Source organism: Lissotriton vulgaris, chromosome 7 (assembly GCF_964263255.1).
Source record: "Lissotriton vulgaris chromosome 7, aLisVul1.2, whole genome shotgun sequence".
In the NCBI taxonomy this organism is placed as follows: Eukaryota; Metazoa; Chordata; class Amphibia; order Caudata; family Salamandridae; genus Lissotriton; species Lissotriton vulgaris.
Genome location: NC_141695.1, coordinates 1,026,492,863 through 1,026,505,407, shown reverse-complemented (window position 1 = coordinate 1,026,505,407; position 12,545 = coordinate 1,026,492,863). Strand labels below are relative to the sequence as shown.

The 12,545-nt window shown below is 43.1% G+C and overlaps 1 protein-coding gene across 2 annotated transcripts in view; it reads left to right on the top strand.

Moving 5' to 3' along the window:
• The window catches only part of RUFY1 (RUN and FYVE domain containing 1), a 717,137-nt gene that overhangs the window by 61,861 nt on the left and 642,731 nt on the right, over nt 1-12,545 (top strand). For both annotated transcript variants that reach the window (XM_086931454.1, XM_086931453.1), the window contains exon 2: nt 5,302-5,475. In XM_086931454.1, coding sequence (XP_086787580.1) covers nt 5,319-5,475 — 157 coding nt within the window. In that variant the 5' untranslated portion in view covers nt 5,302-5,318. The remainder of the gene's footprint in view (nt 1-5,301; nt 5,476-12,545) is intronic.

Here is a 12,545-nt window from a genome sequence, read left to right as displayed (position 1 = left end):
ACTTTCCTAATGCGAGACCTATTGCATTGCAAATGCTTATTTCTATTCCTCTGGCAGCCAAAGTAGCAGTCGCACAGTGGGTGACCTCCAGCCATGGATGCAATCCTATGATAGCTCACAATATCACATTGCTGTAAGGAATAATGAGAACACTATAGATTGAGGAGCATAGTTAACACAATTGCATAGATTTGCTTGTGAATGTCATCCCACTTGACTTTCAGAATGACTCTCTGCTTTTTGCTAGAATAGTAGAGCATCCTTAAGGATATTACTAATGTGTTACAATGGGTGCTTCCTCTTTGGTGATGTCTCATATCTTTGTTGTTCCAGAATGTCTGCTCCTAGTCTTCGTAGTAGAAGTTTGCTAATGTTTATGAAGCCACTGTCACTGGTGTCTTCTTTTGTGGTTGGGGTGCCTTGCTGTTGCACCCTTCTTGGTTATGCACTATGAACTCGTTGTGGGAGGTTCATGTAAAGCACTCTCCTTACATTTTAGTTAGTGGCGTCTCCTCCGTTTGAGCGGAGGAAAGTCGCTTCTCAGGCCAGAGCTGACAAATAAAATGGTAATAAACTTTATTTATTACCGATTTTTCAACAACTGACCCATCCTGAACAGAGTGACAGGACGAGTGGCAGCAGGAAGCTTTGCGCTTTAAAACGCTCATGTCTCTTTGGCCGGCCGTCTTGGGATGGCCAGCCAAACATGTGCATTTTAAAGTTCTCTAACCTAGCTGTCTTAGACAGTGGTACTTTTGTCATTTGTGGCACGGGTGTCACTTTGCTGGTTGGATTAGATTGTATCTTTATTGTATAGTTAATTAAAACCATTACAAAGATATATATTAATAATTCAAAACATTTATCCTAATTAAGATACTGCTCTAAACAATATTACATAAAAAGTAGAGCTAGTTCTGAGTGTTACAGAAATACAAAAGGTTTCTTAGCATTTATCTGATTCAGACATGCACAAGGCAATATTGCATTAAGAGGAATGCTAGTGCTGACCAGTTTGTGATTGTGTAGAATTTTTACATTTGTAAAGCTTATTTTTGCTAATTTAGTTGCAGAATACGTGAGCCACTTATTCCTACCTATAAAGACAAAACTGACAGGTCATAGTTTAGCTCAAGTTTATTTCCATGTTTACCTTATCTAATCTAGATCAAATAATACAAATCTGAGTTTTAAGAAATCTAATTTTAATCTAATCGACAATGCTTCCATTAAGTAAGGTTGCACTGATCCTTGTGCATAAGGTTTCAATAAAGTAACATCATGCTTCATTATAGGAATGGAGGTATAATCTAGGTCAAAAGAACAAAAACACTGTTGCTTTCTTATTATAGTTTTTAAGTGAAGCCAATATAAAAATAGGGTGGTAGTAAACTTCCTCTCATCCCATCAGTCAGTTCTCCCCAATGCATAATGATAAATACGGCGAGTGATAACACTTACTTCAGGAACAGTCTTTAGTTTTCAGCAGCAGCAGTTTTCTTTGTCGATGTTGCTTTTCAGTTGAAATCATCAGGAGCTTTTGGGGCATTTATGTGCATGCATTGTGAAATGGGAATAATATTGCAATCAGTGTCAGAGGTTCCTTTCCTCTGTTTCATTTGCCACGTATCTATTTGTTTAAGATAGGTGTTGTCTTCTGTTTGGGGAGAGAGAAGTGTTCAGCTTGGTAAGTGTACTGTAACAGGAACAGTTGCTGGGATTTTTTTAATATACAAGGAAATTGTATGTAACCAATTAAAAGTTGTTGAAGTGCAGTTCAATATAATTTATTTGCAGTATGGTTGATGTCCAGGTCCTGTGCTCAATGGCAAGTTGATTACTGTAGTTTTATTTTAGGTTGTAACTAGTTGGGAGTTTATTCTTTGGTGGGATGTGCCATTAATCTGATGCTCTCCTTATTTGGCCATAATTGTTTATACATCTTTTAAAGCGTGTGTGTGTGAATGCTGAACTAATAATATTAACTTGGAATGATATTCATGAGACATTAAGAAGGGGATTTATTTATTTATTACAGTTGTGCCACATTTTTATGGAGACTTCATGTTAATTAACATGGTTGTTGTTCTGATGTACTGCTCATCAGGTTACTGCTCCTTTCCCTCCCAGTCAATGTACCCCTGAATGTCATCTTGCCCCCAGGGTCTCTCAAAATTTCCACTGGGCACGGTGGCATCGCAGGTTATTTTCCTTGAAGTGAGTGTGTTATGAATAGAGCTTTTTTCATGTTTCTAATGTTGCTGAGTGTCCAGGGACACTTCTGATGTGTTCCGCTGTGCGCCAAATATAATCCACTGGTGTATGTATCAATAGTTATAAAATGTTTCATGATGTTCCGCATTTCCGAACAGCAACCACACAGAAGAAGCTGGAGCCTTACATTAAATGGGGTTAGAGCTATTGCTGTAGAATTTGTGGCATATTAAAATTGTAATTGGTTAATTTGTGGCATATTAAAATTGTAATTGGTTAATGTTGTGCTATCAGTGGTCATATCATGCTGAATCAGTCGTTTTCCATTATTCTTTATGCCTTAGAAATTTATAGCCGTAAATCACAAAAAAGTGCCTACACCCGACATTCTTAACCAAAATATTTATATGGATGGGACAAGCGCAGTGTATGAGTTTGACCTGGTATTTCTATTTATACCTATTTACTTTATCAAATGTTTCTATACCTTTTTCAAAATTTCACCAAAAAGGAAAATACATTCATAATATTTACATGACTATTTACAACTACATATTTACAAATTTTATACATTCCACAAACAAAACTTTTTACATATACACATGAAAAATGTATAATTTCATTAAATCGAATCAATCACAATCAAAGGAAAAAGACAAAGTCAAAACAAAGTAGCAAAGCCAAGAGATGGAAATAACTTATAAATCAGCCTTGACTGATTCAAAAACTCTTAATGATATTGCTTGCTCCTTCTGGTGTGCCGACGCGTTTCTAGTCCAGGGAAACCAGTTCCCGGACTGTCATCAGGGCTTTGTTAGTTTTCTGTATAGAATGCAGAAAGACATTTAAGATTTATTACTAGATTGCTACCTACTCCTATATCTTGTTTTGCACAATTCATTTTCTGAAGGAAGTACCTGTCTTTAGTTGGTCATTTCCCTTGTAAGTCAACAAAACGAAAAAAGGGCTTCAAGTCAGCCTATTTTATTCAAGGAGAGACCGTTTCGAACAACGGGGCGTTATCTCAATATCTGCAATGAGAGAGAAGTTGTTTTTAGGGGTGGGATCAGGTTTTATTGAGAAATTCAAAAGGGGGATACCCTGTTATGTTCATACCTTTTAAACAGAGCTCAAGGTGATGGACGTCGCCGTCAGGCGGTGTTGTATTGTAATTTCACTCGAAGATGCTAACAAAAAGAGAGTGCAGGCATATATTAAAGGTGCATGCTTCCAACCATGTTTGGGGCATTGTCTTGAATCAATATACTGTCTATCATACCTTTACTTGTGCATGAAGTCGATATTCAAAATGCAGCATGCACATTTTCTTTCATTTCATTGCCGCGTGTGCCTAGTACAATCTGAAGTGGAAATCACTTCTATAAGAATATCGCACCATAAACACGATAATTTGAAGCAAGGTTAAAGTGTGTACTACGACAAACCTGCTTGTATGCTGGCCCCTCCCTCACCTTGAATGGCCGCTTTTCTTTTACTATATTAACTCGACCCTAAAAATGATTGAATTGGGGGAATTTATATTCTGGCATGCTTATTGTTCCTTTTGGGGAGCTAAAAGCCGTCAAAGCCATGGCTTACCTGCTGCTACCACTCGTATTCTCAGACATCAATCCTCCTACACTTCTGCTGCAGCAGCCATTTTGGAATACCTGGTTCATATCATGTGATCTCTTGCTCAGAGTTATGGTCCATGTAGTTTGTTTAACACCGCGATAAATCCTACGGAGATTATCCAAGCATTCTGCATAGTCAGTTTTGATGTTTCTTAGCTATGGTTTTTACCTAATTACGCCCGCACCTCCTAATCTTTTAAATATTAAAAAACTCCAAAAGGATGAATTCTGGGTCATGTAGTTTACAATTCATTGCGCAGTCATTATGGGTAAACTCCCCTAGATATTTGTTCCATAGGTTCATGCACCGGCCATAGACAATCAATGCAAGTGAAAAACGCAAATTGTGGCCAAAAACTTTATTACATTTTTAAATTCTTGATAATTCTGTCAAGCTATTAAGTCCCGTCAGTGTACAGTTAACCTTTAGGATTAGATATGCCTCTTTTTGCCGTAATGCTCGGTCAACGTCCACCGGTCTCTTTTCTTGAGTTATTGAAAAAAGGACAGACCATTTAAAATAGTTTTCACTATGGTTTTTCTCCACAAAGTACTCAACCATAGGGGCTGTCATGACTTTTTTTCTTAATTCGCAATCGGTGTTGGCTAATCCTTAGATTAACCTGTTGGTTTGTTTTACCAATATAGATATTTCTACACAGGCATTCTACCACATATACGACATTCCTTGTCCTGCAGTTTGTAAACATATGATGTTTCCACTTAGTTCCACAATGTTCAAATATTCATGTCCAGATATTTATAACAACACATGGCTTTGTGAGTGAGCCAAAGACCTTTCCTTTCCAATAGAGATGCTGTCTGTTCCCCTTGTGTTTCAGACAGTTCTACCTTAAGAGACTTTTCATTTTCCTGTCAAGATTCTATCTGATTTACTTCTAAGAGAGCTATAACAAGAGACCACTCCTTTTTCACCAAAGACACTGTCCCATTTATTAGAGAACTATCCCCTTGCTCTAATCTCCAATGAGTTTGCTGTCTATCTGATACTTTGAATTATTCTGATTTCTGTCTATTCACTCTGTATTTATGTCTTCATGGCATTTGACCTTATTTCTGTATTGCCTGATTTTTTTAGATTTTGTAATAAAGCCCTTTAACTTTTTCCTGTTCTAGAACGAAATTGTTAGGTGTTCCCAATTACTGATGCAATTACTCTGTTAAATTTATGTTGGACCTGATGTTGAGGAGGGTGGTGTTCTTTAACACAAGATCAAGGGTGCTGGAGTGGAAACCTCAGAAGTAATTTTGAGGTGATTTAATTTGTGGGTGCATTACGAATTTGGGGTTCAGCTCCCGCAAAAGTGTACATGGTACATTTCAATAAATATTTTTCTAATGCTCTCTGGGGAGTTCAACTACGATGTACGCAAAAAACCTGCACTTTTGTACTATTTGTATCAATAAATATTATTTTCGTAATTTTCAACAGCCATTCAAACTGCCATAATGGAAGAGAGAGCTAACTTGATGAACATGATGAAACTCAGTATAAAAGTCTTAATTCAGTCTGCTCTATCCTTGGGAAGAATATTGGATTCTGATTATCCTCCACTCCAACAGTTCTTTGTGGTGATGGAGCATTGCCTTAAACATGGCCTGAAAGGTAAGTGTTCAATAGCATATTAATTTTTGAACTGCTACAATTGTTTATTAATAAAAGATTAACGCACTTGTTTGAAAGAAAGCAAGCTATGTAGTTACAGATTTACATATTCAGTTTAACTTTTAATAAACTAGCTGTATCATTTATTATATATTTGATATCTCCCCAATATTCTGGAATCCACCTACTCGGCATACACACTCTGTGCTGCTGTCATACTGAATGACACTGCAGAGAAACACGCTTGATCTGTAGTGTTGTACATGTATTCAAAAGAAATATTGTAAACCATGTTCTACCCAGATAAGTTATCTAAAAAATGAGTTCCATGTTAAATAATTTAAGAATGATTTTCTATGATGTCATCCGTGAATTGCTCACAAAATCTCATCATAAATTCCCTTCCATACTTTTAATCCGTGCAAAATTATCAATAGCTGTTAATCGATGTTATTGTTTCAACAGATTAGTTGTCTATGTATCCTAATTCAAAGACTAGCACTTATTTTGCTTGTATTTAAATCCATATCAATGATCAACTATGTTGTCGAGGTTTCTACTTAAATGACACTTTTAAAGCCCCCCTCTGTGTTTAAATTATTTGCGATGTAGGAAAAGGAATTAGTTTGTTACCTGGAGACATGTAACATTTAAACTTGTATTATCTCAGAACTGGTGTTAATGCTCAAGGGCACTTGCAGGTCACATTTGTAAACTGGCTATGTTTGCCAGCAGTTTTTTGATAGTACTCCCTTTTCCAGCAACTGTCACTTAGTTAATGTCTACCATGTCAGTTGTTAGGTGAATATATAGATTAAAGTACCCACTGCCTTAAATTATAAGGCTGTTCAAACTCGCCAAGCAGTTCCATGAACCTCTAGAGCAGTTATCTTCAAACTTTTTGATGCCGAGACCCCCCTGTCAAAAACCTTTAGGCGTAAGGACCCCTTCCTGACAAAAATTTCTAGAACTTGGTACTCCTCATCATTGACAACTATCGACAGACATAAACGCCCCCAATTCCCACAGCAAATCATTTATACATTGAGGAAATAAATTAAACAGTGTTTAGCAAACCAAAGTTCAGTGGTTGGGGGCGTGGTCAAAGGTGTGGCTAAAAACAGGGCCTCTATGAGGCATTGACGTAGGGCAGCACCGTAAGTCTTATTGCTGTGCTGCCCTACGCCAACGTGAAAGGGGAGGCAGCACACATGGAAAGAGAAAAAATGAGGAGAAATGAAAACATGTCTCCTAGTTACGCCTGGTGTGGGGAGGCGTATGGTTTTGGGTCTGGGGCAGCGTCAAAATCCATGGGTGTTGTGTGGGAACACCCACTGCAACGCCTATGGAATGCCTACTAGAATAAGGAAACGCAGTGACTTGGCTGTTTTGTCTTACTCCATAACTATGAGGCCACGCAGGGTGACTTCGCCTCGCCTCATAGATATGATTGAGATGCTTGTGTTGCAGAAGCTTCAAAAAACACTGACGCTCCAGCTGAGCAACTTTCATAAATCAGCCCCAAAATATTTTGTTTGTTTTTTAGGTCTTTCACCATCAGGTAGCTACATATAAAATAATGGGTAGCTAAAATGAAAAGTACATTGAAAAAGTTGTTACTATATAGTACATTATAAAACCTCTATTATTTAATGCACTGCACAGACGGCCACAGAATTAAATTTGGTTGGTGCAGTGGAAAATATTGACTTTTGTATTTTTTGTGCTATGAGGTCACAGCTTGTGACAGAAAGCACTGTGAATATGTAAGTCATTATTTTATACTTGCATTACACACATTATAAGTTAGCCTGCTACAAAATGTGCAAAGAGTTTTAGGATGTAGTGGAGATTCCAAAATGTAGATTTTTTTTTTTTAATTTAAATATTTTTCGATAAATCAATGAAATAGTTTTCTCTGGTATATGTCCATCCAATACACAGTCTTCAAGAGGGGATGCCTCTGGGAGGGCTTACCCCCGGTAGCACATGGGAGAGGAGGGCATGCCTGACCTGTAAGTACACAAAACCGCTCATTGTTATGAAGTTGATGTCTCTGCTGGAGCGCTTCGAAGGACAGTATTTCCCCTTTCCCCCCAGACATCTTTAATCTGACCAATACCAATCAGCTCCCACTTGTCAAATCCTTTGGTGGTCCACAGATTGCCCAATTTGGCGGAGCTAAAGAGAGGGGTGGCGAGAGACAATCTCCCTTCCCATCCCAGACTCCTGTTAGCCGCATGCCAGACCTTCACTGCATGCGAGGTGGGGCCCGCGAGCGAGAACCGTCCCGAACGATTATAGAAGGCCCAAAGGAAATCTCTCCCGGGCGACCGACTACGATCCATGGAGTATCCAGGGTCTCCAGGCAAGCCATAAACTATATGATTAATAGCCGCCAACTGGGAGGCCCAATAATATTTCCTCAGATCAGGAAGCCCGATTCCTCCATCATACCAGGCCAGGGTGAGTTTAGGATAAGCGATACGGGGCCTACCATCCCATATAAGCAGCCTCTGAAGCGCCTCTATCTCCTTAAAGTATTTAGCGGGAACAGGGTCCATAGCGTTTTGGAGAGCATATAAGAACCGAGGAAGCGCCAACATTTTAAACAAGACCGCTCTGCCCAGAAGAGACAGAGGTAACGCCCTCCAGCGCTGAATATCAGTACGTAGTCTTGCCAGCGGCGGCAACAAGTTCTCTACATATCTCGTCCTGGCTTCCAAGGCAATATAAATTCCCAAGTACACAAAGCCCGTGGTAGTAACTTGAAGGGGGCAGGTCTGTGGAATTACCGGCGGGTCTCCCGACAATACTAACATTACAGACTTCGCCCAATTAATAGCAAAGCCCGAGAACTCACCAAACACTCTGAGAATGACGAGAAAGACAAGCAAAGAGGATCTAGGCGAAGTGAGATAGAGAAGCACATCATCGGCATAAAGCGAATTCTTGTCTTCCCAATCCGGGCACCACCGCAGCCCACGTACAGACCTATCCCATCTGACCCAAGCCGCCAATGGCTCCAGCGCCAACACAAAGAGAAGGGGCGACAGAGGACATCCCTGCCGCGTCCCTCTCTCCAATGCAAAATCACCAGATTGACAGTTATTCACAACAACGCGGGCCTAAGGAGCAGTGTATAGCAGGCGCACCCATCCAATAAACTCAGGTCCAAAACCCAGCTTCTCCAACACCGCGAATAAGTGCGACCATTCGACTCGATCAAAGGCCATGGTGGCGTCCAGGGACACCAACACGGCTGGTTGCGACAAATCACCGGCCCTACCCAGTACTCCGTGTAAACGCCGAAGGTTCAACGCAGTGTTGCGGCGTGGCATAAAGCCCGACTGGTCTGGGTGTACCAAGGTGGAGATCACCTTGACCAACCTGATCGCCAGTACTTTGGCCAAAATCTTGGGTTCCGCGTTGAGCAAAGAAATAGGTCTATAGGAAGAGGGGGAGGTTCGGGGCTTACCTGGCTTGTGGATAACTACGATATTCGCAATCCGCTGATCATAGGGGAGGCTACCAGATTCTTTACTCTCAATAAACATGGCTTTAATAAGCGGCGCAATTTTGTAAGCATTCAATTTATAGAGCTCAATCGGAATACCATTGGGACCTGTCGCCTTCCCCGAGTTAATGCTCTTGATGGCACCCGCTATTTCGTCATCCGTAATAGCAGAATCCGTATACTTCCGATCTTCCTCAGACAAACTAGGCATAATAATGTCTCTGATCATCTCAGCCTGTTCAGCTCCAGTATATGCATCCGAGGAAGCATAGACACTCTGTACCGCCACTCTCAAGCTCCGGTACCAACCGAGAGGCGCGTTCTCCACGCTCCAGCCACGCTATAAGCTTGCCAGCTCTATTGCCATGCTCATAAATCCTACTCTGGACATCATTATGTTGCGTCACCGCCGATTCCCTAGACAGCCTGTGGTACTCGTCCTGCTTGAGGTGCAGCTGATGCTGATTCTCAACAGATGCACCACTGGCAACTTGCCTCTCCAAATCGACCACCTCCGCTTCAACAGTATTAATCTCTGCCAAACGTCTCTTTTTCTTACCCGCGATGAGAGACAAGGCCTCTCCGCGTAGAACAACTTTTATAGGCCTCCCACAGCGTCCACGCAGAATCCACCGTACCCTGATTATGCTGAAAATACTGTTCCGAGGCTCTACATATCTCTTTCCTAATGACGGGGTCTCGAAGGTGCCAGGCGTTAATAGGCACCACTCTACCCACTGTAGGCTGTCCCATCTCAACTCAAACCCAAACTGGGGAGTGAACGGAGACACCCCTACCCAAATGACGCGCCTCCCTGATAGTGTCTGCCATGGCAGCAGGCAACAGAATATAGTCAATTCGCGACATAGAGCCATGTGCCGCCGAGAGATGTGTATAGCTCCGTAGTACAGGATTCAAAAGACGCCACACATCAACCAGACCTAAAGAATCCATAAATTTGGGGAGCCATTGACGCGATGGGGGGAGCGATCTCGGCGGGGTACAGTCTAAACTACCATCAACAACAGTATTAAAGTCGCCACCAAGAACTAGAAGACCAAGTGGGAGTGAGAGAAAAACCTTAGCAAGATCCTTAAAGGTGTCAGATTGGAATCCCGGGGGAACATAGATTGAAAGAAAAGTGACAACTTTACCCCCGACCATCCCGGAGACACCCACATATCTGCCCCGCTGATCAGACCACATAGCTTGAACCTCAAATGGAAAGGCCTTCTTAACCAAAATTCCCACTCCCCTGGAGCCTGTTGAGAACCCCGCATGCGCGATCAGTTTATATCCCCCTCTATGAAGGGCCATACAACGCTTACCCACAAGATGTGTCTCCTGCAGAAGTACCACCTCAGGTGAATGATGCCTGATAAGCTGGCCAACCATCCCTCTCTTAATTTTGTCACCCAAACCATTCACGTTCCAACTCAACACCTGGATCTCCGATCCATGATTAGAGCAAGACATTTACCCCACTCCACACGCGCACATTCACATCTGCCAACACCCAATGCAATTCAAAACAAAACTGAAACCAAAAAGAAACAAAGTACTCCCCCCCCCCCTCCCTGCACCCCTGCATTAGGACAACGCCCTAACCCCAACTCGCAGTGTGCCTGTCGCCCCACCCAACAATGGTAACTGAAAGTAGGAAGAGTAGGCGCCTGCCGCACAGCCCCATACCACTTCCCCCAAGAATCATGCCGGAGGAACAATCCTATTAGCCCAAAGCACTACTGTTACACAATAAGAAAAGGTTATATCCACCCCCGTGTCCAAAGATCAATTTAACAGAAGTCTCTCATCCCGGGCCCTGCCGCTCATCTTCATCCTCTTGTCGCCGGTCTTCAGCACCATCAGTCATCACAGTGTCCAACCAATCCGATGCCACCTCCGCATTGTCAAAAAAACATGTCTTCCCATTCGCCGCGACTCGTAGCTTGGCAGGATATAGCATCGAGTATTTCATCTCTTTGTCTCTTATCCTCCGCTTGACTTGGAGAAAACTTTGGCGCATCCTCTGTACAGCTTGTGAAAAGTCTGGAAAGAAGGACATAGTAGTATTTTTGTAGCGTAGCAGGCCATCCGTCCGTGAGGCCTGAAGTATGACATCACAGTCCCAAAAATTCAGGACCCTCGCAATCATGGGTCTAGGTGGCGCCCCCACTTTCGGCGGCCCGCCTGGAACTCTATGTGCCCTCTACACTGTAAAAAGCTTGCTGAATCCCTTAGGCTTCAGATGTTTAAGGATCAGGTCTTCCACAAAGAGATCAGGGGTACGATCTTCTGCCTTTTCCGGTACACCTAGGATGCGAACATTGTTGCGCTGATTACGGCCCTCATAGTCATCAAGCAGCCGTCGGGTCTCCTCCCGTGCCGCTTGCAAGGCCCGGACCTCTCTCTGCACTTTAGCGACGTCGTCCACCAGGCTAGTCGTTTTGATGTCCAGGGACTTCACTTTTTCGCTAGTCTTAGCGTGATCCGTGCGCAAAAGGTTAACATAGATTTTAACTGAGTCCAGTTTGGTATCAAGCGCATCCATCCTGGTCCCCATAGACGCCTCAATCCTAGTGACGACATCCATTATGTCTTTCAGAGAAGGCTCGGAGCAGCCATTTGGGGAGGCTGGTCTTGTTGCCTCTGGTCGCTCGGAGATCCCTTAGGAAGCGTATATCTGTCCAGTTTATTGGACTGGACCGCTCTCTGTCCTCTCCCACCTTTGGGGGGAGGTTTCTCAATCTCCGACCTCGCCGCCATGGAGGGTGATCGAGGGGCCTCAATCAACCGACCGATGCCGCACAAATTCACACCTCCGACAACACTTCACACCTCCTCAGCGCTCCAAGAGCCGAACCAAAAGCAGTCAATTAGTGCAGAGAAGGCCCCCTCAAAACGCCCAGTCGTCGGGTATAATTCCTGGTAGCGGTTCCCAGAGGAGGCACCACTTCCGGTCGACACTGCCGCTGTTGTCGCATTAGAGGCCGGCCACAACTGCCACCACGGTCCGCGGCTCAGGCGACAGAAAGGCCCAAAACTTCAGACGACGATCCGGGAGGGTAGAATTGCACCTTTCGAGCCGCAATTTCACCAGAGGGCAGCAATGCTATTCCCCCATCGAATGCGGTCCTCAGGTCACAGGATAACTGGCAGGATAGACAGACGGAGGAACGGGTCTTACGGAGCTACACGATCACGCGGCCATCTTGGTCCCTCGCTAGGCTCCTCCCCCCAAAATGAAGATTTGTGTAATATCAGACCATAAGTAATGCATTTTTTTTGCATTTCTGTCCCTTCAACACCTCCACAGGGGTACTAAGCACTGCGTAAATAACCGTTATCATTAAAAGCACACACTTCACAGCCCAGTTGCGAACCACCACACAAAAAATCACATCTTTGCCATCACAATGCTTGAAGTGATTAACCCTTCCAGGCACGTGAAATTTCCACGCTGTGCAGGAGTTTTCATTAGTGGGCGGGATTCGGACAGCCGGGGGCCGTCCTCCGCACACGCACACTGAGACGCGTGGCGGCTCCTGGCCGC